This window comes from Petaurus breviceps, unplaced genomic scaffold (assembly GCF_028583685.1).
Source record: "Petaurus breviceps papuanus isolate PSGF00001 unplaced genomic scaffold, PetGlider_PUasm1.0 173, whole genome shotgun sequence".
Lineage (NCBI taxonomy): Eukaryota > Metazoa > Chordata > Mammalia > Diprotodontia > Petauridae > Petaurus > Petaurus breviceps.
Window position 1 is genome coordinate 31,173,794 of NW_027185759.1, and position 27,638 is coordinate 31,201,431.

The following is a 27,638-nucleotide window of genomic DNA, read 5'->3' on the forward strand; positions in this document are numbered from 1 at the left end:
AATAGACACACAGACCACACTGCTTAGGTTTCTTTTCCATAATGCATGCATTTCTTCATTTTCCAGTAAACATGTACTAAATTAATACTATTGTGCAAGGCACTTAGGCAGTAGAGAGGTTACAAAGATATGGAAAACACAGACCCTGCCCTGGGGTGGGGGGAAACAGACAGACAGAGAGAGAGAGAGAGAGACAGAGAGAGAGAGAGAGAGAGAGAGACAGAGAGACAGAGAGACAGACAGACAGACAGACAGACAGAGAGAGAGACAGACAGACAGAGACAGAGAGAGACAGAGAGAGAAAGGGAGGGAGAAGAGAGAGAGACAGAGACAGAGACAGAGAGACACACAGAGAGAGAATCAGCTTTGTTAGTGGTATTTGTTTTAACAGAGACAGACACACAGAGGGACAGACTGAGAAACGAGGCAACAGACACAGAGACACAGAGACTGACAGATCAGACAGTTTCTTCTCTCTCTGTCTGTCTGTCTCTCTCACATACACACATACACACACACTCTTCAAGTTCCAACACTCCCCAGTGCCCCCTCTTTACCACTCCTTTCTCCCGTCGGACTCCAAGCCGCGCCCCCAGCCGGGCCCTCCCTCCTGATTGGTTTGCTTGCGCCTTTGCGGCTCCCGATTGGTCGGGAGGAGGCGGGGCTCCCGGGTTTAAAGCCCGGGGGGGCGGGGGCGCTCCTCAGCCGGTCCGCGCTGAGTCTGGAGAGGCTGGCCGGGTTCAGAGCTGCGCCCCCGCTCCGCCGCTCCCCTCCGCTGCTCACACTGCGGCTCTCGCCCCCGTTCCTCTCCTTCCGGGCCAACCAGCCCTCTCGCAGCCCCGAAGTCGCCCCGCCGGGGAGCGCAGAAGGCAGCCCCGCCGTCCTCCCGTCGGGGCCGGGCGCTGCAGCCGAGCCCCTAGGACAGCCGGCTTGCTTGAGGGCTGAGCAGGGTGGGGGGGCTGGGGGGCCGCGGCCATGGTTGCCACTTGCCTTCAGCTGGTCGGATTTGTGACAAGCTTCATGGGCTGGATCGGCATCTTGGTCGCCACGTCCACCAATGACTGGGTAGTGACCTGCGGCTACACCATCACCACCTGCCGCAAGATGGACGAGCTTGGCTCCAAGGGGCTCTGGGCAGACTGTGTCATGGCCACGGGGCTTTACCACTGCAAGCCGCTCGTGGACATCCTGATCCTGCCAGGTAAGTGGCCGCCTCCTCCCCAGTCCCTTCTCTGTGCGCTCTCGTGGGCCGCTTTATCCGTCCTGGGGGGCTAATTGCTCCCATCAGCCATCACTGGGTTTGCTCCTCCTCTGTAGCAGGGGGTGATAGGAGTCTTCAAGGAGAGTCTCTGAAGGATGGACATAATACAATGGAAAGAGGACTGGAGCTGAGTGAAACCTAGGTTCGAATCCCCACTCCACGGAATCCTTAATACTCGTGAGCCTTGGGGCCATTGGCTTCCTTTCTGTAAAATGAAGGGGTTGGCCTAGAAAACCTTTACAATCCCTTCTAGTGCTAAACGTATGACCATTTGAAATCACAGGGCTGTGTATGAAGACTCCAGACGCCATCTAATTAATATATCTTATTTTACAGTCAAGGGAAACTGAGACTGAGGGAGGTGGGATAACTTGCCAAGGTGGTACAGGTAGCAAGCCTGAGATGGGGGATCTGAACGGGGTCCCCTGAATGGATGACCAGTCCTCTTCCTACTTTGGAAAGGGCATGAGATTGGGACTGGGAGGAAACACATTTAACTCCAAGCTTGAGACTTACTATCTTCATGACCCTGGGCAAGTTACTTTCAACAACCTGCTGGGCCTGCCAGGTGCTGGTCTGCTTGTCACTGGAAGGAAAGTGGCAAAATCCCTCCCTCACCTGTCAAGGGACAGGGTTGAATTTAAGGATCTGTAAAGTCTCTTCCGACTCTTGGTGCCAGGCTCCTAAGGTCACTTACTAGCTCCCATATTTAGGGAGGCAAGTACCAATGAAAAGTCCTTCCTCTAGTTGCTTATATTTTCCTTTGCCTCATAGTTGTTGCCAGGGCACATTAACAAGTACTTTCGTTGTTATAGCCCTGCCTTAATCTCCACTCTTCCCAATACTGTCCCCCACCCCATCTGCAAACCATACGTGATCTAGAAACCTCAGGGGCTTCATCATGCCAGTGTTTCCTTTGAGGTTCAGAATTAGACTCTCAGAGTTGGAAAGGATCTCAGGGCCATCTAGTCTGACCCCTACTTGAACAAGAATCCTCTCTACAACATAGCCAATGAGGGGTCATCCTATATTTGTTTGGAGTTCTCTCCAGTGGTTGGTTGGGGGAGGGATCCCCCACTATCCAAGGCATTTTGGAACAGCTTGAGTTATCAGGAGATTTTTTCCTGACATCAACCTTAAATGCCACTTCCTTTGTTGCTCCTGGTTCTGTTCTCTGAGGCCAAGCAGAATTCATCTGATTCCTCTGTCCAGTGCAGAGTTGGGGACTGACTGAGGTCATCTGGAGGGATGCACACATTCCCCTTTCCTAAACTTGGTGACAGCTCCTCCGACCCTCAGCACCCCACAACCCACATCCTTTGCCTGGTCCATCTGTTTCATCTTCCAGCTTCCCCCTTCAACTTTACAGTAGGGATTCATTTCAGTCAGAAAACCCTTCTGGTCACCCCTTTTCAGTTCCCTCACTCCTCTGGGACTGGGGTGTGGTGGCATCCGAACCACTGTCTGTCGGAGGTGGTAGGGAGGAGAAAATCTAAGCCTCTCAGATTTTCATTCCTGTTTAATTCATTGAGGGTTCTTCTCCCTCTCTCTTAAAGATGTTTTTTTAGCTGCCAAGAGCCCTGTGGTGGGTGGGAGCAGAGCCAGGATGCTCAGGGCAATTTACGTTTCTGATAACCCACCATTCCTTTCAACTGCTGAGGTGATTTTTTTCCCCAAGTGTGCAGGTCTGATCTAAGACAACTCCAAAAGATGGAAAATGCTATCTGTATCCAGAGGAAGAACTCTGGAGTCTGAGTGCAGATGGAAGCAGATTATCTGCTCTCCTTTGTTTTATTTTGTTTCTTCTTGTTGTTCTTCCCATTAGTTCTAATTCTTCTTTACATTGTGACTAATGTGGAAATATGTTGAATATGAATCTATAAGTACAGACTATATCAGACTGAATGACATCCTGGGTAAGGGAGAAAATGAAAAACTCAAAATTTCATGGAAGTGAATGTTGAAAACTACAAATTAATTAATTAATTATAAAAATGTGCAAGTCTGACCATGTTACCCAGTTACTTGACAAATGTTGGTGGCTCTCTAGCAGCTTCAGGGTCAAATATAAACCCTCTGTTTGGCATTTAAAATCCTTCACAACCTGGCCCCTTCTTACCTTTCTGTACGAATCCCGGAATGACTCCCTGGCACATACTCTAAGCTCCCATAACACTGGGTGTCCTGCTGCTCCTCAAACTAGAAACCCCATCTCCTGACTCTGTGCATTTTCACTGGTTGCCCCCAGGTTTGGAGTCCTCTGCTGGGTCACCTCCACCTCCTGGCTTCCCCTTCAGCAGGCGGAATTACTTGCTTCCTTCTTGCTAGCTGTTTTCCTCTAAAATTATCTTCCATTTATGATTTAGGCTGCATAGATCTTGGCTACTCCTGGTTATTTACATAGGGTCTCCGCATTAGAATGTGGGCCTCTTGAGGGCCTCTTGTCTTTGGATTCCCAGGACTTAGCACAGTACCAGACCCGCAGTGAACACTTAATAAACTCTTATCGCCCCACTAACAGTCAGTTTACAGAGAACAGGAGCTCTTCATCCTAACACCAGATTCCAAGGCATTCCTCCATCGTGATCACCTCCATCTGTTTTTTGTTCCCCTGTACCTAGGAATGTGTTAGTAAATGTCTACCACCTCCCCAATATACACACGGCCTACTTTAAAGTTTAATTTGCATTATTGACATCTTCTCTACCCCTTTCTTAAGTCTAGACAATCAATAAAACAGCAAATCAAGACCTCCTTCCTAGTGTTTGCTGATTTCTGAGACATAAATGCTCACTGAAAATTTAGCAATCAGGAGTAGGTATTTGGTGTCTCCAACCCACCCAGGCCTGCCCTGAGTGTTCAGTTCAAACACCATTCCTCCTAACTATAAAATGCTCAGTACTAAGGTAGTATAATGGAGGATGGGAGGTGATAGTTTAGTCAAAAGACCCCTGACTCTGAGGACAGAAGACCTGGGGGTTTTAAAGTCTATTTTTGATGACAACTTGTCAGACCTTGAACAAGCTACTTGAATTTTCCAGGCCTCAGTTTTCTCATCTGTAGAATGATGAGGTTGGCCTAATTAACCTCTGTGCTGTCTTCCAGCTCTAAATCTGTGCACCTATGATTAGGATCTCTGCTCTGTTCCCTGTTTGTCTATGGACAAGTTGCTTACTCTTCCTGGGACTTAGTCTCTTCATCTGTAAAAGGAGGAGGTTAGACTCAATGACCTGTAAAGCCCTCTCTGAATTCGATGATTCCATGAAACAATTTCAGAAGGAATACTTGATGACTGGAAACCTCCCTCCAGCTTTTGTTTTCACCTGAGCAGGGGTGTCCTTTGGAGAAAAAAATGTACACAAAGTACACTTTGAAGTTTAATCTGTGTTATTAAAATCTCTATCACTTTCTTAAGTCTAGAAATTAACAAAAAGAAAAATCAAGCCCTGATTTATCAGCATTTGCTGATTTCTAGGTGTAAATGGTCATACTGAAAACTTAAAAACCAGCTCTCTTTTTCTCTTTCTTCCCCCTCCCCTCTTCTCCCTCCAGTATGAACCAATTCTAGTACCCACCTGCCTACAAGAATAGAAAGGGAGGCAGAGACAGGTTTGGTCTCTGTGGTTGACTTTCCAGAAGACCTAGAGCTGGAAGGTCTTTGTGGGGTCAGCCAGTCCAACCTTTTCAATTTTCAGATGAGGAAACTGAGGCCCAGAGAAGTAAGCTACAGAGTTAGGGTTTGAGCTCAGTTTCCAATGAGTCTCTCTGGTCAGTGCTCTTTCCTCCATTCCCTGCTCCCTCTCCAAGTTTAAGGTCAGGTTGAGGTTTTGATAGGCCCAGGACTAGCTTGCCTCAGGTCACAGAACCTTTCATCTCATAGAGAAAGCAGGGAAAAAACTCTCCGTTGAAATTCCTTGCTTTAATAATAGAGCCTGAGGAAGGATGCCTCTTGGTTCTTATTGGAGCATTACAAACCTCCGAAGTCTTCATCCTCACTCCTGAAAAGAGGCGAGGGCCACATCTCTCACTTCCATAATTTTGTCTATACTGTAGCACACTTGAGTTGCTGTGGTTGAAAAAATTACTCTATGGGGGGGGGGGGGGGGGTGCTCTTCTGGTGATAAGCCTTCCAAAATCAGCTGGGCTGGGCATAGAGGGAAGCAGATGCAGCCTGTACTCAAAGTCCTCAGCCTCTGAGAGCCCAAGGTCACTTCCATACTATCGTGAGACATTGACAAAGGGTTTTAATGAAGGATGGCTGTGCTGTGTGATGAAAAATAAGCAGGAAGACGAATTCCACAGCCAATTTACCTGCTTTTCCCTCTTACTTAATCGCAGTGGTTGCTTTTTACTGATTTCCTGGGGCACCAAATTCTAAGACCAGGGGCAAGGTATGTGTTTTAGTCTAATCTAGCCCTTATAAGTTCACATTGGCAGAATGGATCTTGTCCCTCTCCTTTCCCCCATTCACTCAACAAATATCTATTGCAGTGTTATTACTGGGGGTGGCAAAGAATGTTCCCGATAGAAGGTAAGCTCCTCAAGGCCAGGAGTTCTTTCATTTTTGTCTTTGTGTTCCTAATGCTTGGTACATGGTAGATACTAAAAAATAAGTAGGTACTTGTTGATTAATTGAGTTGCGATGTGGAGCATTATTACATGAGGTCCAGAGGAGAGCTCCAAAAGAAAAGGTGTTGTCTTAGCTCTTGGACTATTGGGGTAATGAAATATAGATGCCTGAAGTAATATGGCAGCCACATAGCAAAGTGAGGATGCTACAACACAAACTGGATGTACGTATCTAGCTCTAGAATCAGAAGACCTGGCTTGATTCCCACTTTCGGTGCTTATTACCTCTCTGAATGTTTGCCGATCACTTACCCTTTCTGTGCTTTGGTTTCATCTGCAAAATCAAGGAGCTGACATAGAGGAATCTGGAGGTCTCTTCTAGCTCTAAATCTATGAGCCTAAATGACAGAGAGCAAAGGAATAATTAGAACAGGGAAGGGTTAATTAGGGGAATCTTTCTGGTAGTGGAAAATCTGAGTTAAGAAGGGAGATATCCATGGATTGGTATCTCCCTCATCTCTTATCTTGAACCAAATCAGAAGCAGTGATCCCCAACTTTTTTTCTTGTCTTTTAGCCATTAGTTATTTGGAAAGGTAACAACATGTAGTGAGCTATTTCAAAATTGAGTTCTAAGACCTGGGATAGATTTCTTATTTAATATGGGAGGTGGTCTAATCCTTCTGGAGCAAGTGGAAGCAGGGGGCCACGAACTCTGATGAGCGAGCCCTTGTTCACTCAAGCACCAATAGCCCTTGATCTAAACCTCTTTTTCATTGACTTTCTTCTTAACAGGTTACATACAGGCATGCCGGGCCCTCATGATTGCTGCATCGGTCCTGGGCCTACCCGCCATTTTCCTGCTGTTGACTGTCCTGCCCTGTATCCGGATGGGCCATGAGCCAGGGGCTGCCAAGTACCGGCGCTCTCAGCTGGCTGGGATCATGGTGATTCTGTTAGGTAAGGGCAGGTTTTCAGCCAGCTTTTTATCTGTCACAGCTGTACTTCATCAGCTTCCTAGGTACTTAAACAGTCCTTAAGTAGTACAGGAAAAAAATTCACTGGTTCTAGTATCAGAAACTGTGGGTTCAAATATGCCTTCTGATACTTAACTACTGGTATAGCTTTGGACAAGTCACTTTAACAACCTTGGGCTTTATTTTTCTCACCCACAAAATGGGAGGACTGAATAAGATGGTCCCTGAGGTCCCACATTGCTGATCCTTTGCTCACTCTTGAGTTATCAGCACTCTGTCAGGCTTATGGAGAATTTGCAGAACTATTGGGTTACTTCCATCCCTGCAGACCTTTAGGAAGAGAGTGGGTTACTATGTGCCCTTGGTGGCTTAGACAGCAACAGATCAGTGCTACCAGCAGGATTAAGAAACATCTGTGGCTGCCATGGGGGCACCACTGCAGTGTGGTACAGACAAGTAGGAGGTGGGGGAAAGGAGGAAAAGAAAGAGTAAAGACCCGCAACTTCCTCATCTGTAAAATGAGCCGGAGAAGGAAATGGCAAACCACTATAGTATCTTTGCCAAGAAAACCCCAAAGGGGGTCACAAAGAGTCACACAACACTGAACGATTACTCAACAACAAAATAGATGATCACACAGGGAGAAAGAAGAGCCAGAGAAGAAGATAAAGTAAAAGGAAGGGATAGAAAGAGAAAGAGGAGGCAAAAGAGACAGAAAGACTTGCATGTGATTGGGGGTGATAGAGTGCTATTAACAACTGTCTTACCTTGCCTATAGGCAAGGACTGAAATAGGCACATATACCACAAGGTCTTCTGCCTGGTTTTTTTTCCCCTAGAATTCCATTTGTTTGTATTTCCTTCCTCAATCCTATTTCCATCATACTGGTGGGAAGAGTTCTGGTCTTGGAATCAGTTGACACCTGGTTTAGATGCTAGCTGAGTGTTCCTAGACAAGTCACTTAACCTAAGTTTCAATTTCCTTCTTTGCATAATAGGGGCAGCTAGGTTGTGCAGTGGATAGAGTGCCTGGCCTGGAGTCAGGAAGACTCATCTTCCTGAGTTCAAATCTGACCTCAGACACTTACTAGCTGTGTGACCCTGGGCAAGTCACTTAACCCTGTTGGCCTCAGTTTCCCCATCAGTAAAATGAGCTGGAGAAGGAAATGGCAAACCGCTTTTGTATCTTTGCCAAGAAAGCCCCAAATGGGGTCATGAAGAATTGGGCACAACTTAAAAAAAAAATGCCTGAACCACAGCAAGATGAGGATAACAGCACCCCTTCTGTAGGACTGGCGTGATGCTCAGGTGCGATGATGCGCGCCATAAAATGCGGCATAAATGTCAGACGTTGTCATTGTCATTCGTGTGAGTTTTGATGATTATGGCTGCTGTGTAGAATGAGAATAGTATACCCCCTAACCTGGAGACGCCAGTTGTGCTGACTGGCAGCAGCGTGAATCTCTGTGGGGAGGTTTCTCTTTCAACCTCAGTTTCCCCATCCATAAAACGGGGATAATAATAGCACATATCTCACAGGAGCATTATGAGGATCAAATGATATAATATTTTCAATTGCTCTGTAAACCTTAAAGTACTCTGCAAATTCCATTTTTAAAACAATGAAAAAAAATCGAGAGATTGAGAGTGTTGAGAAAGAGCTTTAGGGGCCAGCCGCAGTGGATCTACATTTAGTCTTTAGGCACAAAGCCTTTTTATCCTCATGCAGTACACAAAACAATGGTCACATGACCACCCCCTCTAAACTCTTGGGGATGTCTGTAGGAATGTTTGATAGGCAAACATTAGCTGTTCTGTTCTCCCAGCTGTTCGGTCAACTTGAGCGATAATAGGGAAATCGTGTTGGTAACAATCCCAGTTGAAATACTTCTCTCCTCTTGCCTCCTCCCCTCCCCCAGCCCAATATTTACTGGTGTGATTCTGATATTTCCTACACATGCTCCTAAACCACTCATGAAGACTCAGGAAGGCTAACAGATGTAGACAATGCAGCTGGAAGGGACCACCTCTTTGGCTTCAGAGAAGGCAGCTTTACACAAGTAACCCTAGGGGTTTAGATGCTTCTAATTAACCTGGATGAAGATATTCCTTGTAAAGCAACATGAGATCTTGGAGGGAAAGCAAGCAGTTCTGGAGTTGGGAAAGTGTGAGTTCCAGTCTTGCCCCTGACACATACTTTGTGACCCTGGACAAGTAATTTCACTCCTCTTGCCCAGCCAGCCAGCCATCCCGCTAAGCTGTAGAACCATTTCTCATTGGCAAAGGAACTTTCCTTTCCTGGAGTCTGGACCAATCTCCTAGCCAGCATCCTTAAAAGGTTCTTGCGTCTAGATTTTCATGAGATATCTATGTGAAAGACCAGAAATTGAAGAAAAACTTTTTTTGTGATGGGGAGCTAAAAGTTATGTCTACACATGCTCACAAAATGGTTTGGTAGAGTGTAGAGAGCCCTAGATTGGAAGTCAGGAAACCTGGGTTGAAGTCACAACTCTGTCACTGTATAAAACCAGATGAATGACCTTGGGGCTTAGAAAAGATTTGAATTGAATCAAATCAAATTGACTGGTTTTTTCTGAACCTCAAATTTTCTCATCTGTAAAATGGGAGAAGGTAGGAATTGATGATATCTAATGTCTCTTCTGTAATAGCTCATGTTTACATAGTACCTACTATGTGTTAGGCACGATGATAAACACTTTGCAAATGCTATCTCATTGGATCCTCTCAGTAACCTGTGAGGGAGATGCTCTTTTTAAATCCCCATTTTACAGATGAGGAAACGGAGGCAAACAGAGGTTAAGTGGCTTGCTCAGGGTTACACAGGTAGTAAGCATCTGAGGCGAGATTTGAACTCGGGTCTTCCTGACTCTAGTCCGTACTCTAGCCATTGGACTACCTAGCCACTCCTTCTAGCTCTAATATAATGATAGCTGGCATCTCTCCACGGCTTTAAGGTTTACCAAGACATTGAGTCACATCAGTCAGTCAGCAAGGACTTACGAAATGCTTGCTATGTGCTAAGTATCGTGTGGTCCTTATAATAGCCCAACTCCACTGGGTAGGTAATAAAGGCTTATTATTCCTGTTCTGCAGATGAGGGATGTGGACTAGACAGTCCTTGAGGTCCTTTCCTGGAGCTATGATCCCATGACTTGCCTAAGGTCTCATGGCTAATAAGGTCTACTTGAAATCAGGTCCTCTGATATCAAATCCAGTGTCCTTCCCAATACTCAGAACCAAATCAACTGAGCTCAGATGAACAAGTACCAGCTGTTAAGACAAACCAGTTGTTTTCAAATAACTGACTGGTTATAGTCAACAATTTCTTTCTCTTATTTATTCTCCCTCATACTGGGCTTTATTTGTAGACCTAGCCAGAGACTGAACAGGAATAAGGTAGGGTTGGGTGAAGACTGTGGATGCTCTTCTTTGAGAGGTCCCCGCCCCATGATCCTGGGGTGAAACTGTGGCCTTGGATCCCATGGGTCTGGTTGGGGATCCTTGAGGCTGCACATCTCCCACTAATCCTGGGCCTGCTTTTTCTCATGGGGCTTGGCAGAGAAATATTTATCTGAAGAGATTTAGGAGCAGACTAGTCTTCTCTTGAGCTGCTGGTCTTGCCCACCTCCCCCTTGGTCACTCAAGCTCAGATTGCCCAATGGCCCAGCCACTGTGTAGGACATTGTTGTGACTTGGATGGGACAGCACTGGAAATGTGAAGCTCATTGTCTCAAGTGTAGCACCTGCAGATTTTCTTTTGGGTCTTCTCAGCACAAAGCCCTGAAGCGCCTTGTTTTCTCTAGTTGGCTTAATGAGGGGGAGGAGAGAGAGGAGGAGAAAGGAGCCCTTTGTGTCTCTGACTTGTGTCGGGCCCTTCTTGGTAGAGAAGCCAGTGCTGAGTTCATGCTGGGTCCCAGGGATCATCAGTGAGGGCGGAGGCCAAGGTGGCAGCTTCTGCAAACAGTGTGAAGTGGGGGAACTTTGAACAATGTCTTCATTAGTCCTGCTACAGATGAGGAGTCCACAATTTCTTCTTTGACATTTCTTTCTCTTTTTACACTATATATGGCTTTTCTTTATGCCCTAATAGAAGTTTAATAATAAGAGTAATAATAATAAAGATACTATTAGGGAACCTACAGATGAACTCATATCCCAGTACTTTAATTACAAAAAGCAGTCATTTTATTCATACATAAAATAATAAATAGAACATTAAACATCAGAGAGTAATAGCAGAATAGTGATGCATCCCAAACCCTTTCTATTTAAACTTCATCAAGTAATAATAAGGATAGGGAATAAAGACTGGTCTTAAGATTTCATTGTTTTAGGAAACTCCCTCCACTAATGCAGGTTGCTTTCTTCCCAGCAATGTATATTCTGATAGAGATGCCTAAAAGGGAATAAGTCTTTATTCTGTGCCTACTATGCGCTAGGTGCATGGTGTTAAGAACTATACAAACATTATCTTACTTGATCTGCACCACAGCCCTTGCAGGCATGTGCTGTTACTATTATTTTTAGAATAGATTTTAATTTATATCTGTTCTTTTATATCACTTAGATTTTTACCATGTGTCCCTTTCTGCTCTCCCGGAGAGCCATTACTTTTCATAAATAATTTTTAAAAAGGAGGAAGAAGAGAAAAAGATCAGCAAAATAACCTGATAAACACACAAAACAATCTGACATTGGTTGGTGCTATTGTTATTATCCCCATTTTACAGACGAGCAAACAAATAGTGGGCATTTAAGTGACTTGCCCCGGGTCACACAGCTAGTAAGTGCCCATTTGGGTTCTGAACTAAAGTCTCTCTGACTCCAAGTTCAGCACTCATATCCTCTATGCTACCCAGCTGTCTCACAGAAGAATGAGGTGATTATTATAGACATTAATAATAATTCCTTTATTCAATTCTTCTTGTGGTGCCTCATTGTGGCATGGAGGTGACTCTGGGTTCTTGAAGGCTATGGCAGTATAGCTATGGCAGGCCCTACCAAGCAAAGGCTTGGAGACAAAAATAATGTCCATTGTCTGAAGACCTGCCTAGGTAAGTGTCGAGGGATCCATCCTGAACTTCCTTCAAAGTATAGCTGGGTATCACCTTCCACACAAGACCTTTCCTCCCCTCACCCACTTGTTGACCTACTAGCCTTAAATTTATTTTGTATTACTTTGCACACACTTACTTGTATACATATATTGTCTTCTCAGTAGAATTTAAGCTCCATGAGGTCAGGATCTATTTCCTTTTTGTATCCCCAATGCCTCGCACAGTGGGTGTCTAATACATGCTTTTTGCATTGAATTGATTTGAACCACCATGAGCTTGGTCACTAGAACACAAATTATTTGGCTATGGTAGTACACAGAAGAGTTACATTTTTAAAAATGTAAAAATGGTATTATTCACCATTTGCTAGGGAGAAAAGGACAAGGAGCTCAGTTTCTGCCCACTTTCTAAACTATGTAAGTACCCAAAGCCACGGACTTTTGTTTTGCCACTGGATTTAATGACTCTGGAGGAGAGAGTGAGACTGATGAGTTTGCGCAGCCCTGCCTCACTCAAATCCAATTCATGCACAAGTCAAGACATCGTCTTTGTGATGTCATGGGTCCTCTTTGAGAACAAAGGATGAACAGCAGCAAGTAACCAAAGGGTCAGCAGGTTTCCCTGTTGAAGCCAAGGGAATGGGCCAACCCCGTAACCAGTAGAGGGGAGGGGACCTCAGAAGCCACCAAGCTCAATTCCCTCGTTCTATGAGATACAGAAGGGAGGGTCAGACAGTTTGACTTGCCCATGGTTACATGGGCAGTAAATAGAGGAGTCAGGATTGAACCCGGAATGCCATCATGCTGATCCACTTTGTTTCTCCTTTTTTTGGCAACAGTTAGATCTAATCAAGCTCAAAACCCTCGAACATTCACCTTTCAACAAACTTCTTTAGGCATCTTCTCCATACTCTGTCTTGTGCTAGGCACTGAGAGACCTATAGACCTTAGGATCATTATAATAAGATAAATAATAAGATAAAGCACACAGAGACATTAGTCTGTTCAGCTCTAGTCCTTGTACTTTTCTGCAGAGAAGGCCAAATGGTACTCTTCCGTTTTAGAATGCTGTTCCCAATGACTGGGCATCATTGATAATTTCTTAGTCTCCTTTGTGGAAGTACCTGGATCCTGGCTATGGGGTAGAGGGGTTGGATTTTTGCTTGTTGCTTTATGAAAACTATGATCTGTAGCATGAATTTTCCAAAGGGGAAGTTGATTGAGACTTGTTTTCTTTCCTTTTTCCTCCAGAGTTAGGCAGCTTAAAAAAAAAAGTTTTTCTATGTGGAATTACTATTCCCTCTGGTAGTTTCAATCTGAAGCTCCCTTGCCTTAATCTGTGAAAACCTTTCTTTGTTTTTCAACCATCCCTAAGGATTTCATTCAGTGATTTTCCTATGTGGAAACTGGCTGGGGAGAGGCTGGCATAACAGCACCATGTAGTATAGTCTCAAATAGAAAACTAGTCAATGTGTATATATATCAACAAACATTCATTAAATGTCTATTCTGTGCCAGGCATTGGGAATATAAGTACAATGAATGAAGCAATGCCTACTCTCAAGGTGCTTAAACTCTAATGGAGGAGAGGGCAAGGCCATATGTAAATACAGATGAAATTAACATAATATATTCAAGAGAATAAATGCAAGTACATATAAACTCATAAAATACAAGGTAATTTGGGAGTAATGGCTTTAATAGAATCCTAGGACACATAGTCTGGTGTTTCTGGCTTTATAACATTAGAAACACAGATAGAATCTTCAATGAAGGCTTCTCTTACATTTTAAGCCTTTACTTTCAAATATTCTTGTCTAACAACATAGTAGTAAATGTATGTGAGTGGTAAGATGTGCCTCCTTTCTCTATATCAATATTAGAGGGAGGTTGGCTATAAATGAGGGGATTTCTATGGTTCCTCCCAGCCCTACCCCACACTCTGTAATGTGTGTGTGTGGTGTGTGCCTGACGTATGACTTAGACTAGTATTTGAAAGGGTTAAAAGAAAAAAGGTGGTGACCTGTGTGGGCTAGAAATAAAGGAAAAAATATTGAAAGTTGGCCAGGAAAATAGTATGCTCAGTTATTCCATTGGGTTGATGTCTGTTGTAAATATCAAAGCATCATAAAAACAATTGGACAAATGGGGCCTAACCTGTGTATCCTGCCAGATGCATTTCTTTTAAAGTCTTGATTTTAGAGAAAGATAAATTGGAAAAGGGGAAACCAAGGGCTATCCCAGTCTCAAATGATTAAAAAGTTAAATCAGATAGACATGCAGTAATAGTCCTGTAGAAATATCTTGATTGTCTTTGCTTTGGAGAAATGATATCATTTTTGAGAAGTGAGCTGATATATAGACTATAGTTATAATCATAGCATTTATAAAAGACATAATTATAGGATCCCAGATATAGATCTAGAAAGGATCAGCTTACTCAGAGTGCTCTGCCTTTTACAGCTGAGGAAACTGAGACCGAGAGAGGCTCCTTGCTCAAGGTCACACTGCTAGTAAGTGTCAGAATTGGGATTTTAGTATAAACAAACTGAATTGGAAAGAAGTTTATAGTACTGTTTGTACAAGACCCCAGAGTCATGCAGAATCCATCCTGATGACAATGGCATTCCTTGTTCTAAAGGCAGTATTTTATAAAGCTCCTTGACTTTTAGTCTGGAATACTAAGAGTGACAAAGGCAGAAAGGAAGACACACATTTCAGGGGACCAGAACAGCTTCCTCCCCCCTCTTTTTCTCTCTCAGCAATGATAGAAAAGTCATTATTTCAAAGTGGAACCGTCAACATCCCTAAACCTAGTTAATTCTATCACTTTATCTATGATGTGCCATCTACTGAAATTTCTGAAGGAACCATAAGTAATACGGGTACCTTCCGGTCTGCCATCAACATTCTGTGTTTGAGAGGATACCTTCTGGTCTGTCATCATCATTTTATATTTGAGAGAGATTTTGCTTACTGTCTATATGGAAATCTATTTCTTTTTAAGAATATGAAAATCAATTAAAGGCTACTTTTTATACCATTTATTTGAAAGTAACTTAAGGCAAAAAACATTTCCTGTTGCTGAGGACAGAAATCAGTCACTTTCTCCACTCTGTCAGGCCAAGGCTAGACTAGCCTTCTGTGTATACCAGAATGCTTCCTGTGGGCTTATAAAATAGAATTCATGCCCTCTTTCTCCTATCTCAAGGTGAATAGGCATTTTCTCTCTTCTCTCTCTCCATTCCTCTCCCTTTATTGCTTCTCTCTCTCCTTAACTCTCTCCTTTTTTTCTTTCTTTCCTCCCTCCCTCCTTCCCCCTCTCCTTCCCTTTTCTCTCTCTCCCTCTCAGTGTTACATTCTGTGAAACAGGGAGGGAAGACTTGGGCCATTGTGCTTTCAGTGTTTCCTTTAAGTTCACCTTGATTATTTCCAGGGACTTAACATCCCAAATTATGTAGGTTTCAATGAAAACCAAAAATAAATGATTGACCAAGACAATTGCCCCACCTCCCTTTTCTTTCTTCAAATCCCCATACCTAGCAGATGGCTTGGATTATTTATATTAGGAAAAGAAATCTTCCTAGTTTAAGTTTTTCTTAATATCAGAGAGAAACTTCCAAAACATCAGATAGTTTTCCATTTGTCTCTCTAGAGAAATTTCTTGGAAAATCTATTAAACTTTTTCCCTTTGTTCTTAAGGACATCTGAAAGCTCAGTGATTCAATGGATCTGGGATCTCCATGATGCATATCCATTAGTGCAAGTCTCAAGTATCTATACCTTTTCATTCCATAGTGTTCATGTTCACATCATCTATACATTTTCAGCAGATTATCTACCCAATGAACTTGGGGGGTATTTCTCCTAGTTCTTTTAACCATTCATGGGTCCCCTTGTAGGCAATTTTGTTAGTAGCAGAGGCAGCATGGTGGAAAGAATCTTGGATTTGGAATTTGAAAGCTATGTTCTGACACTTACTTGACTGTATACCCATGGATAAATTACGTAACCTCTCTAGACCTCAGTTTCATTGACTGTAAGATAGTGATAGTTAAACTTACATGACTTGCTCACAAAGTTGTTGAAGGAAAGAATGCTAAAAATGGGAGCTGCTGTTACTAATGGCTTTTGGTCAGTAGTGGCTTGGCTTGTGTTTTGGTTTTACTGGTCAAAATGTGTCCTTCCCTTCTCCAAAGCCATTTCTGTAACTGAGGAAATTTTCCTTTGTTTTCAATCTTTTCCCCAAACATTCTTCATCCTAAGGGTAATTGAAGGTCAGCATCTCAAATGACCCTCTCATTTCTCTTCTTGTGGTATGGAAGTCAGTCTGTCATTTTCCATTGGTTTTGATGTGGTAGTTTTGTGTGAGCCACAGGAATCCCATCCAAGGCTAGCATATCTGCTAGGAAATCAAGACATTTCTGGAATTTTAGTGCTATCTTACATTAAGAATATGTGAATGAGGAGACTGGAAGAATAGGATGTCTGGGAACTATCAGGTGTGTTCATGGGGTCATTGACTTAGAACTGTTGGCCACCTGAGAGGTCATCTAGTTCACTCACCCATTTTACAGTTGAGGAAACTGAGGCCCAGAGAAGTTAAGTGTCTTGCCCAAGACTATACAGGTGGGAAGCATCAGATAAGTTCAGGGCTGAATTTGGTCCTCTGACCCCAGGGCTCTTACCACTATGCCAAAATAGCATGGTTGGAATCAGAGTGAAGATTTGTTATTTTTGGAAGCCATCTTCCAAAGAGGGTAGGTTGGAAAAGGGACCATAGGATTATAGACTTAGAGCTGAGGGGTAAGCTTGTCCAACCCTCTTATTTTGTAAGGAAACTGAGGCCCATAGAGATGAAAGGTCATGCCAAATGGAGTCATTGTGGTACTATAGGGAGAGCTCTGTGGTCATGAGACCTGGGTTCAAATCCCTTCTCTGATCTTGAGGACTCAAGAGACCACAGACAAGTAATTTACCTCACTGGGCCTCACTTTCCTGATCTGTAAAGTGAGAGGGCCCTTGAGGTCTCTTCCAGTTCCAGTCCTATAATTCCATGAACCCAAGGTCTCTGATCCCAAAGCTATGTCCTTACCACTCTACCCAGCTCCATCTTTTAGTGGGGTGGAGTTGGAAGGAGAAGAGCTACCACATTCACATATACAGGGAATTATTATTATTGTTTTTTTTTGGAGGGGAGGTATCTGGGCTTGCATCAGGATAGGTGAAAAACTCTTACTGTGGAAAGTATCTCCACTATCAGAGATTGGCATTTACCTTTAAATCTATAGTCTTGATATGGGGGGGGGGCACATAGAGACTTGCACAGGCCAAAAGACAAGACTTGAAGTCAAGGCTTCCTGGCCAAGCCTATATGCCTGTAAATATGTGTGTACAAATATTCATTCATATACATATTTAATTATGGAAAGTTCCATGATATCAAAGTCTGTCTAGGTGTTTTCCAAATCTCATGTTTGTTAGCTAAATTAAGACGTTAAACCAAACCCAGCCCTGAACTTGTCTAAGCAATCTTCAGATACTGAGCTGGTTCTCACCACAAGAATCGGGGCAATGGATTGTTGAGTTAGCCCATCTCAGCCACTTACTACTCACATGACTTTGGGCTGTGGACCTCAGTTTCCTTATCTGTGAAATGAAGAGATGGATGAAGGCTTCTGAGGGCCTAGAGCTAGACTTTACAGCTAATTTCTGCACATTTCTACACAGCCCCAAATAATGCAAATGGGTCAAGCCAATCAACGTTTATTAAGCACCTACTATGTTCAAGAAACTGTCCTTGGGATCCTTTAAGGCTCTGTGCTTTGGTTGGTGTAGGGAGTCTCTCTGCCAATGCAGGTCTCAATCCCTCTGTAACTGAGTGGATGAGGCCAACCCCTTGATCTTATCTAGGCTGGTCCTCAAAGGACCTAAAGTCCTTTGTATACTTGTAGTATAAATGAAGTTTATACTGAGTCTTTTTAACTTGGAGGACTCATCATGGGCTCAGTCTTCCTTAATTCAGGGTCACCTCCGTGCCATGATGAGGTATAATAGCAGACAATGGAGATACAAAAGCATCAGTGGAAACTGTCCTTGCCCTCAAGAAACATCCGTTCTATTGACTAACCATCTTCCAGTAAATTTGGGTTGCATGGACAGAGAAGCTGGGGGATCCTCACTGGACCCAGTCCTCTTTGTTCTAACAGTTACATGGGATCTCTTTAGCCCCTCATTGCTAGAGGCATCTCTTGCTATCTTTGTGTCAAACATTTAATATATTGTGGAAACTTAGTACATGTTACACAAAAACCAATGTTTTACTTATTATCAACATGTAGTAAAATGGGTTGAAAGGCTCTCCCTAGGTGAGAAAAGGCTGAATCTTTCCTCAAATTTAGGAGAGACATAGAAAGAATGTTCTAATTTAATTGAAGCATCAGTGATTAAGGAAAGCATTACTATTTCTCCTGTGCAGACACAGGCTGGGAATATGCAACCACAATAACTCTGCAGAAATCAACCAACAAATATTTATTAAGCACCTACTATGTTACAGATACTTAAGTGCTAGAGAAACAAACTATCCCCACTCTTAAGGAGTTCATAGTATAAGAGCAAGTACATCAAATCCAAAGATGTAGTCATGTCTGCTGAAGAGGGGAGACAGAGGTGGATTAAGAATACCTTGAAGATATTCCCGCCTCACTTTTATATATCACTTTACTATTTTCATATAGTATGAAACCCCTTACCTTGCCACCTTAAAATTCTTGGCATCCTTTAAAACACAGCTGACATACTCTCTTCAACCCAAGGTCTTTCTTGACCCACCTTCCTAGTTCTAACCAATTGTTGGAGTTCTCTTCCTATGGAAATTACTTTGTATCTATTTGTATATGTTGCATTTCCTAGTGGAATGGAAGCTCATTGAAGGCAGGGATTGTTTCATTTTTGTCTTTGTATCCATAGTACCTCAAGCATAGGAGGTGCTTAATCAATATTTCTTTAATTGAATTCAGAGTTTTCTCATTTGAGACAGAAACCTGTACCCTTCACCTCATGCCATCTTGGCAATATTGCTATCAACTTCCCATTAGGGATAGTATTTGTAAGGAAGTGGACCTCAAGATACAGGAGCAATGATCCCATGCTCAAGAATTCTATGTCAGAAGATTCCCTCATTCTGGAGGTCAAGAAGGAAGTTGGGGCATTGCAAGCTCTTACCCAGGATTCTCAGAAAGGGGAAGAAATAAGGGTGGGTATTCACTTGCATGAGATGGTTTAGTGACAATTCTGCCTAGCAGCAGGGATGTCTTTGGAGGCTATTTATATTCCTTTCCTTCTATATAATCTAAACAAGAGTTAAGCATGGACTGCACATTGCAAAATTCCAGGTTAAATCTCATTATAATAAAATAACATTTTCCTTCAGTTCCCTTTGCTTCAAAGGTAATGAGCAGAAAGCCAACTAGCCTCAGAGTCTGAGGACCTAGGTTCTATCCCTATCTCTTCTTGTTTTTCAGTTGTATCTGACTCTTCATGACCCTATTTGGGGTTTTCTTGGCAAAGATTCTAGAGTGGTTTGCCATTTATTTCTCTAGTTCAGGAGGAAACGGAGATAAACAGGGTTAAATGACTTGTCCAGGGTCATATAGCCAGTAAGTATCTGAGGCTGAATTTGAACACATGAAGATGAGTTTTCCTGATTCCAAGTCCAGTGCTCTAACCATTAAACCACTTAACTGCCCTAGTCTCACCTCCTCTACTTTCTAATTATGTGAACTTGAGCAAGTCAGCTTCTCTAGATCTCCATTTCTCTACCTGTGAAATGAGGGGCCTGGACTGGATGACAGCTATAACATTCTATAATTGTATTCAGTGATTATTTACATTCTTGGGGTGTATTTGGAAATAGTAATAGAAGGATGTCAAAGCCCCAGTTGGTAGTAGCTTATTTATTCTAAACAATACTCCTTACAACTTAGTTATACAACAGCAAGAACAACAAATCTGGACAGTTTTTATATAATGTGACTTATTCCATATGAATGGAGTGGAGAATTGGGCCAAGTGAACTTTGGCCTTTCCTATTTGGATAGCTCAGACCAGTCTTTTTTTTCTTTCCTCCCTCCCTTCCTCCCTCCCTCCCTTCTTTCCTTCCTTCCTTCCCTCCTTCCTTTATTCCATCTTCCCTTCCTCTCTCCCTTCCTTCCTCCCTCTCTTCCTCCCTTGCTTCCTTCCTTCCTTCTTTCCTTCCTTCCTTCCCTCCCTTTCTCCCTCCTCCCTTCCTTCCTCCCTTCCTCCCTCCTTCTTTCCTTCCTTCCTTCCTTCCTTCCTTCCTTCCTTCCTTCCTTCCTTCCTCTCTCCTTCCTTCCTTCCTTCCTTCCTTCCTTCCTTCCTTCCTTCCTTCCTTCCTTCCTTCCTTCCTTCCCTCCCTCCTTCTTTCCTTCCTTCCTTCCCCTCCTTCCTTTCTTCTTTCTTTCTCTCTCCTTTCTTCCTTCCTCCTTTCTTCCTTCCTCCTTTCTTCTTTCTTTCTTTCTTCTTTCTTTCTTTCTTTCTTTCTTTCTTTCTTTCTTTCTTTCTTTCTTTCTTCTCACAACTTGTCTAGAAAATAGTTTAGTTTTCCTTTTGAGGGTGTGTGTGTTGATAAAGCCTTTATGCTCTTTTGACAAATGTTCTTTACCACTGTTTTCTACTGCTAAACGTTACTAAAGACCATGTAGGGACCCGCCCTCTGCACTAGGCTCCTAGGATGGCAGCTTTACAGATAGAAGAAGTCTTTGGGGTGGCCATCTAGGTCAATCCACCAAAGTGCTTCTTCCCCCAGGTCTCACAGGCCCTAAGTGGCAGAACTGTCAGAACTCGAACCAGCTCCTTTCCCCTGGTGCTGCAGGTGAGCCCAGCTCTTGACAAATGCGCCACGGTCACTGCTTTTTTTGTGTCTCTCCAGCCTTGTGTGCCCTGGTGGCCACCATCTGGTTCCCTGTGTGTGCCCACCGCGAGACCCTGATCATGAGCTTTGGCTACTCCCTCTACACGGGCTGGATCGGGGCCACCCTCTGCCTCCTCGGTGGTTGCGTCATCTTGTGCTGCTCGGGAGATGCTCAGTCATTTGGCGAGAATCGCTTCTATTACTCTTCAGGCTCCAGCTCCCCCACTCATGCCAAGAGTGCTCACGTATAAGGGAGCATCTGGACTTCCCCTGGCTGGCCACTGAGGTGCTCCAGCTGATGGACCGACGTGCCTAGGGCGGGTTGTGCAAGAACTCCCCTGCCAAGCTCTGACACCGAAGGTCTAGAAAAGCCTCCTGTCCAATATTTTGTAGCCTGATTTGCCCACCTGCTGCCTTAAGAGAAATCTCTCCCTCAGTTGTACCCCCTACATGTCACCCATGGTTCTGCCAAGTCCAAGCACTTCCAAGAATTCATATTAAAGAACCTTGGGTCACACCTCTGTTTATCTTTTTTTTTTTTTTTTGGCTTTGGGTATCTTATTTCGCTTTTGTAGGTATTTTTTATTTTATTTTTTTTCCCTTCTATCTCAGCCAACATTTCTGAATTGGGAGGGAAAAAAAAAGACACTTTCAAGCTGTTTCAAAGACACCTCCTAGAGGTGCCTCCCTGGTCCACCTCTCCCTTTAAGCTGTAAGGTCACATGATATAACAAATGGAAAGAAAGAATGAGGTGGATGGGCCTGGGGAAGGGAGGGAGAAGAAGTGTTGGAACTTTCTGTCCCTGGGAAAGTTGCTTTTATACATTCAGAGGGTGGGAGGGGTTAGGGGTCATTATGTTTCCTTTTTTTAAAAAAAACTTGGGGTTTCACATTTCTCTGTATTTAGCTTTTTATTTTTTACTGCTCCTTTTTGCAATCATGATTTTCCTGAAATTCTCCATTCATCAATATGAAGGAAATGAACCGATTAGGCTCTAACCACATAGTCCTTAACCATGACTAGCTTGAGATGATACTCCACAAAGCAGCTTCTGATTGGTTTTTTCTTCTGGGTACAGAGTAGTTCTTAAACTCATCATTTCATGTTTCCATTTAACCATTAAAAAAGCACCCCCACCACTATCCCCCTTTCCTGCCCTTTTGTCCATTCTGACAACCAGCTTGATGTGGCATTATTGAACATGTGCTGTACTGGGGTGTCTGGAGGTCTCCTCCCATGCCAGGCTGTGGTATGCCAGCTAGAGACAGACAGACACCCATCTCTCCAAGTACTGATGTGTTTTGTACCTTAAGAAAAGTACTGTAAAAATAAATAACAGACTGCGAAACTGGCCTTCAGTCTTCTGTATTGCAGAGGTATAACTTTTCTTTTTAAACTTCAGATTTCATCCATATTTACTAGTGGTCAAAATGATGTTTCGGGAAGGGTGGATTCTGTTTGGTTCTCTATGATTACATCACTAGAACTGGAAAAGTTCTCAGGCCATCCAGTGCAGCTCCCTAATTCTATGTGTAAGGAAACTGAGGTCAGAGGGGCTAAGTAACTTGTCCAAAGTCACACAGGTTAAGGGGCTGGGATTTGAACTCAGGTCCTCTGACTCCCAATCTAAGAGTAAGTGGATAACCCCACCCCCCCTTTTATCCCTCTCCCACCATATCAACAGAATGTTGAGTTGGGGGGCGGCCAGGTAGCACAGCGAGTAAGAGCACTGGCCCCAGAGTTGGGATAACCTGGGATTGAATCCAGGCTCAGATACTTAGCACCACACCCAGAAATAACTGGCTGTGTAACCTTGAGCAAGTTACTTAACCCCAATTGCTTAAAAAAAGAATGTTGAGTTGGAAGGGCTCTTGTAGGTCACTAAATCCAACTTATACCCTCCCCCACCCCTCCCCTCAGTGTACCCACAAGTGATCATTCAGTTTTCACTGAAAACCTCCATCAAAGGGGAGACCACTGTCTCCTGATAGTTCACCCTAGCATCAAGACCTGAGTGTTAGCCCTGCTTCCTGGGCTCGGTGATATCTACTCACCAAGCTGCCATGCTTTAATGTGTACTGTGGAGATTGAGCTATGAAGAGAATTATTTATCAAAAATTCCTCTTGTTCAAAGAATGGTTAAAGGGATAGACCAGGGTTTAAACCCAAAGTAAAGCCAGCCTTTGGGAATTTAAAGGAACTGTTGCTTCTAAATAGGGGACTGATTTCTAGCCATAATCCTATGGGCAGCAGTAAATGTTGGGGAGTGGAAATATTTTGTTTTTAAGTTTTAATTTTTTTCTATGATGTCTCTATAGATATGGATCTGCTCTGAGAAAACATAGGCTACCTCAGCTTTGTTTGCTTTCTTTTCTCCTTCAAATCAAATGTGAACTTCAGAAACACTTTGGTGATCCAACAGCTGCCAAACATTTCCTGTTTGGGAACATCTGTTCCAGACATCAGGGAATGTATAAACATTTGATCTGCCATGGGGCCAGTTTGAAAGTTTGCACCCATCAGGAAAATGATGGCCCCCCCCGATGAATACTCCAATGTATCTGGGATCTCATCAATGGTGCTTAATTTTCCACCAGAAAAACATTTACAAAATCATTTGTGCTGACTAGATAGTTTTCCTGTTGGTCAGTATATATATTTAGCAATGTTATAGACACAATTAGGACACAAACAATACATTTATTTCTAGAAATGTCTGGACTCAGCTTTCTTCTGCTCCCCCCAAATGCTTTAAATATTGTTTAGTCAACAATAAAGTAGTTCATTTTATTATATTTTATTATTCTTATTTTTTCAATGATCAAGAATTATTTTTTGTCCCCAATCACTCTCCCATCACTGAAAAAAGAAATATAAAATTTATGAAATTTTATGCTACAAGTGGGTAGGTAATTGAATAGAGTCAAATGAAAAAATTAAGCATTTATTAAGGGTCTACTACAGTCCTTGCTTCCAAGGACCTCATTTGAATGGGGAGAGATAACATGCAAATAACTATGTACAAAAAAGATATATACAGGCCAGATTGGGATATCTCAGGGAGGAAGGCATTAACATTAAGGGGAATGGGGGAAAGGCTTCATGTAAAAGAAAGAATTTTAGCTGATACTTGAAGGAAGCCAGGGGAGCCAGGAGGTGGGGAGGAGGAAAGAGACAGTTCCTGGTATGGGGGATAGCCATTGAAAATGCCTAGAGTCAAGTGATGGGAGTGTCATGTTTGAAGAATGACAGCCAGGAGTCTGCAGTCACTGGAGGAAAGTATGAGAAAACTGGAGAAGTGAGAAGGGACCAGGTTATAAAGTGCTTTAAGCTGAATAGGATTTTCTTTGATTTTTGAGGTAATAAGGAACCATTGAATAGAGGAAGAAGACTCAAAGTTAAGAGAGTAAATGGGAATTGATTCACGAGACAGGGGGTCCCAGTAAAGACTATACAACACCCAAATTTTCAGGTTTTCAGGTTTCTTTATTCCTACTGGTCAATTACACTTTATTAATTGTCTGTGTTATTGAGGCACGGTGAGAAGTGTTGGGGTCCCAAAGATAAAGTAGAGAGTAGAGGCCCCTACTCCCAAGGAATGGCCAGTAAGTCCAGCAGCAAGGTTCAGTAAGTCTCTGAATAATCTTAAGCTGTTCCAGAAATGACCATTCTCCATATCCAACTAACAGCTTGAGTTTGAATTCATCCTAAGTGACTCTATACAGTTGGTGTCCCTTCTTCTTTTCCCTAGCTGGCAGTCACGATTTTATCTATATCATCTATATTATCTAAATGTTTATCTGTATCTCTATCATCTATCTATATTTATGCCTATATATGTATATAAATACAATACATATATGTGTATTGTATGTATATATGCATAGAATAGTTATTCTATGAACTCTGGGGGTGGGATGGGAAATAGCAGTGGTGAGGAGAGCAGAAACAAATACCTGGCCCCAAGTGCTTGAATGTGGATATCCCAAATCTGGATACACTTTCATTCATGAAATGGGGAAGCCAAAGTTTGTGTATCTGAATGCTAGGGCTACAGAGTATATTATCAAAGAGATTAAGAGTAGAAGAATGCAGGAGAAAGAAGACTGGATGGGATAGCCAGGAGAATGGGGGACAAGTCCCTGTATTACTATTAATTTGCTAGATGACCTTGGACAAGTCATAGTCTCAGTTTCCTTGTTTGTAAAATGAAGGAGTTGTGCTGGATGGGCCCTCCAGTTCTTTTCTAACACTTAGGTTCATTCTATGCCTATGAGTCATTGCTTCTCTGGTTTTGAGATCACTTTGGCCTCACCCTCTTCATTGGGGTAGTTGTGGGAAGGCAGGATGACCTTGAGATGTACACTGAGTTTTTTCTTTTTTTCTTTGGCTTCCTATGAGTAGACTGTGGGCTGGGGATCATTGGTTTCAAAATGATTCAACGTAGCTCATGGTTTTCTGGAAAATGTAGGGGAGACTGATTTAACAAAACATACCAAATTAATCTTTTACTGGAGGTATGCTAGTGTTAGAGAAAGAAGATTGTGTACTTGCAGGGTACAATCTCTACATTTGTGCTGAATTAGTGGGTGGGAGGAGGGGAACACAAAAGAACAGAGTTTGGTTTTATCTCACGCTGTATTTTTTTTTTAATCTGGGTTGCATATTGTCTTTCTATACAATGTACGCAATGTGTACCGTAACTCCTTAAATGTTTGGCAGGACATTCGTGCCCATTACCTCACATGCTGGGTAGTACAGCAGGGTTGCTGCACGGTTGTTAGGAGAGGCAGAATCAGTGCTGCCATTGATTCTCGAGATGGGGCCCCCACAAAGGACTATGGAACGCCCAGATGTGCAGCTCTATAGAGACTGAATGGGGATTGTGGATTGTATGCTTCTCCATGCCTGAATAGCATCTCTTGAGGAATCTATGTTTTTCAATATCATACAGAATGTCAGTTTCAGAGAGCAGGCTTTGTGTACCAGCATTGGGGGAGGGGAGACTTGTGGAGGGAAGGACCAGTCTCCTCTCCATACTCAGAGCCATAACTAGGATTTTTTGTGCCCAGGTCAAATATCACAAACATCACTAGAGCAAGTGGGTGGTGGGGTAGGGGTGGTACATTGCCTGATTAGAAGGAGACAGAGAGCAAGGGCTACGTCCTCAATCAAAATGCCTACTGGGGAGTCTGCATACGGAGAGTAGGTAATGATTGGGGAGGAGAGGATCATTCTAAACTGATCCCTGGGAGCTTCCAATTTTTAAACCAATTATTCTTGTGAAAAAAATGCTGAGTGCTGCTATTTCTATTCTGCTAAAGGACTCTCTAAATTGTGTGTCTTGTGTCAAATTCCTGATTACCCAGTCTTGGTTACTACTCTGACCTCATGTTGAAATGAAAAACGTGGAAATGTAGAAATCTTCATAACGTTGTAAAACTTTTCAAAACATTTTTTTCCAGGCACCCTAGATCTTGAGCTGGAAGAGACATCAGAGGTTTTTGAGTCCATCTTCCTCATTTTATTGATGAGGAAAGCGAGGTCCAGAAAGTTGATGGTCATAGGGGGCAGGGCTGAGATTTGAACTCAGGTCCCATGATTTCAAATCCAGTGCTCTTTCCACTCTATCATGCTGCCTCCCCATTCCTTGGCCTCTAAAGGTTGAAGGATGTAAGGAGATGGACAGGTAGAATGAAGAAAACCATCAGGAAAACAGGAGTTATTAGTGGTGACAGCAGAAATAGAGAGAATTTTCCCAGGTCAGATGACTTTATGCACCTTTCTCAAATCCTGATTCCCCAAGAAGAAAATAAGAGAACAGTCAATCACCCCTAATACCAAAGTTATTTTTCTGGTAGTACTGTGAGATCATCTCTACCAGATTTTAAATGTTTTGGTGTAGGAACTATATCTTATCTGTATTTTGCCCAGATACACATAGGGGGTGTTGAATTTATTTGGTGAATAGATGGCATTTTAAATTTTTTATTTTAAAGAGAGATTTTTATCCTGTAAGCCCTGACCTCTTCAGGTGTAGGTCATATTCACCCACAGCAGAACAGCTCATGTACATAGGCAGAATATCTGTTTGCTTATTTGATGTGATTTTATTAGTGTTGGGAAGGCTGCCTCTCACCTCCCCCACATCTCCTGAACTCAGCTCACCCAACTATTATAAATATTTTCTTATGGCTTAAGGCTTTGTCTCCTCAGGATGCAAATATTCCTCAGAGGAGCATCAGAGAGAGTAGTTGCATGTTGTCTTACCACGTATTTTCACCTTACTGTGAATTTATTTGTTCCTTTTCTGAGTTTAGGTTTTGAAAGTGAGGAAAAATGAGAAAGTGTGTGTGTGTGGGTATTTTGTGTCTGAGGACAGGGCAGAAGGATTACTTCTAAGAAGATTCTGAGAAAAGGATTATAAAACATTGAAATATACACTTTATTTGCTTCTCAATGTTGCATAAGGTAGAGGTTAGCCCACAGTACTAGAAGAGGTGATCCTTGGCAACATCAAAGGGGTAAGCCTTTTATCAGTCATTTTTACCTTAATATGGAAGAATTTAGGAATTCAGTCCCTGAAAAGTAAAGAGGACATTTGCCTCAGGGGATCTTTTGTGTGAGAGGTTCTCTGACTCCAGGACCCCTCTTTTCCTAAGTCGGATCTTGTTTCAGCCCTCAGTCCTCTCACCAAATCTCTGACAAGACAGGTCACTGAGACATATTGCCCTATAGAATGTTAAAGAAAGTCTACTGAGGTCACTGTAAGAGAACGAAGACGTTAATCTGGGTATGATGGCCTTGTGGTATGTGTGGAT

General features: G+C 42.9%; 2 protein-coding genes across 2 annotated transcripts in view; one reads left to right on the forward strand and one right to left on the reverse strand.

Moving 5' to 3' along the window:
* PHC3 (polyhomeotic homolog 3) overlaps positions 1–27,638 on the reverse strand; it is a 352,648-nt gene that overhangs the window by 290,637 nt on the left and 34,373 nt on the right. The window lies entirely within an intron of this gene.
* On the forward strand, positions 710–22,165 carry CLDN11 (claudin 11). The gene is made up of 3 exons (XM_069083569.1): positions 710–1,201; positions 6,624–6,788; positions 20,835–22,165. The coding sequence occupies exons 1-3, from the start codon at positions 976–978 to the stop codon at positions 21,065–21,067; spliced, it is 624 nt and encodes a 207-aa protein (XP_068939670.1). The 5' UTR covers positions 710–975; the 3' UTR covers positions 21,068–22,165.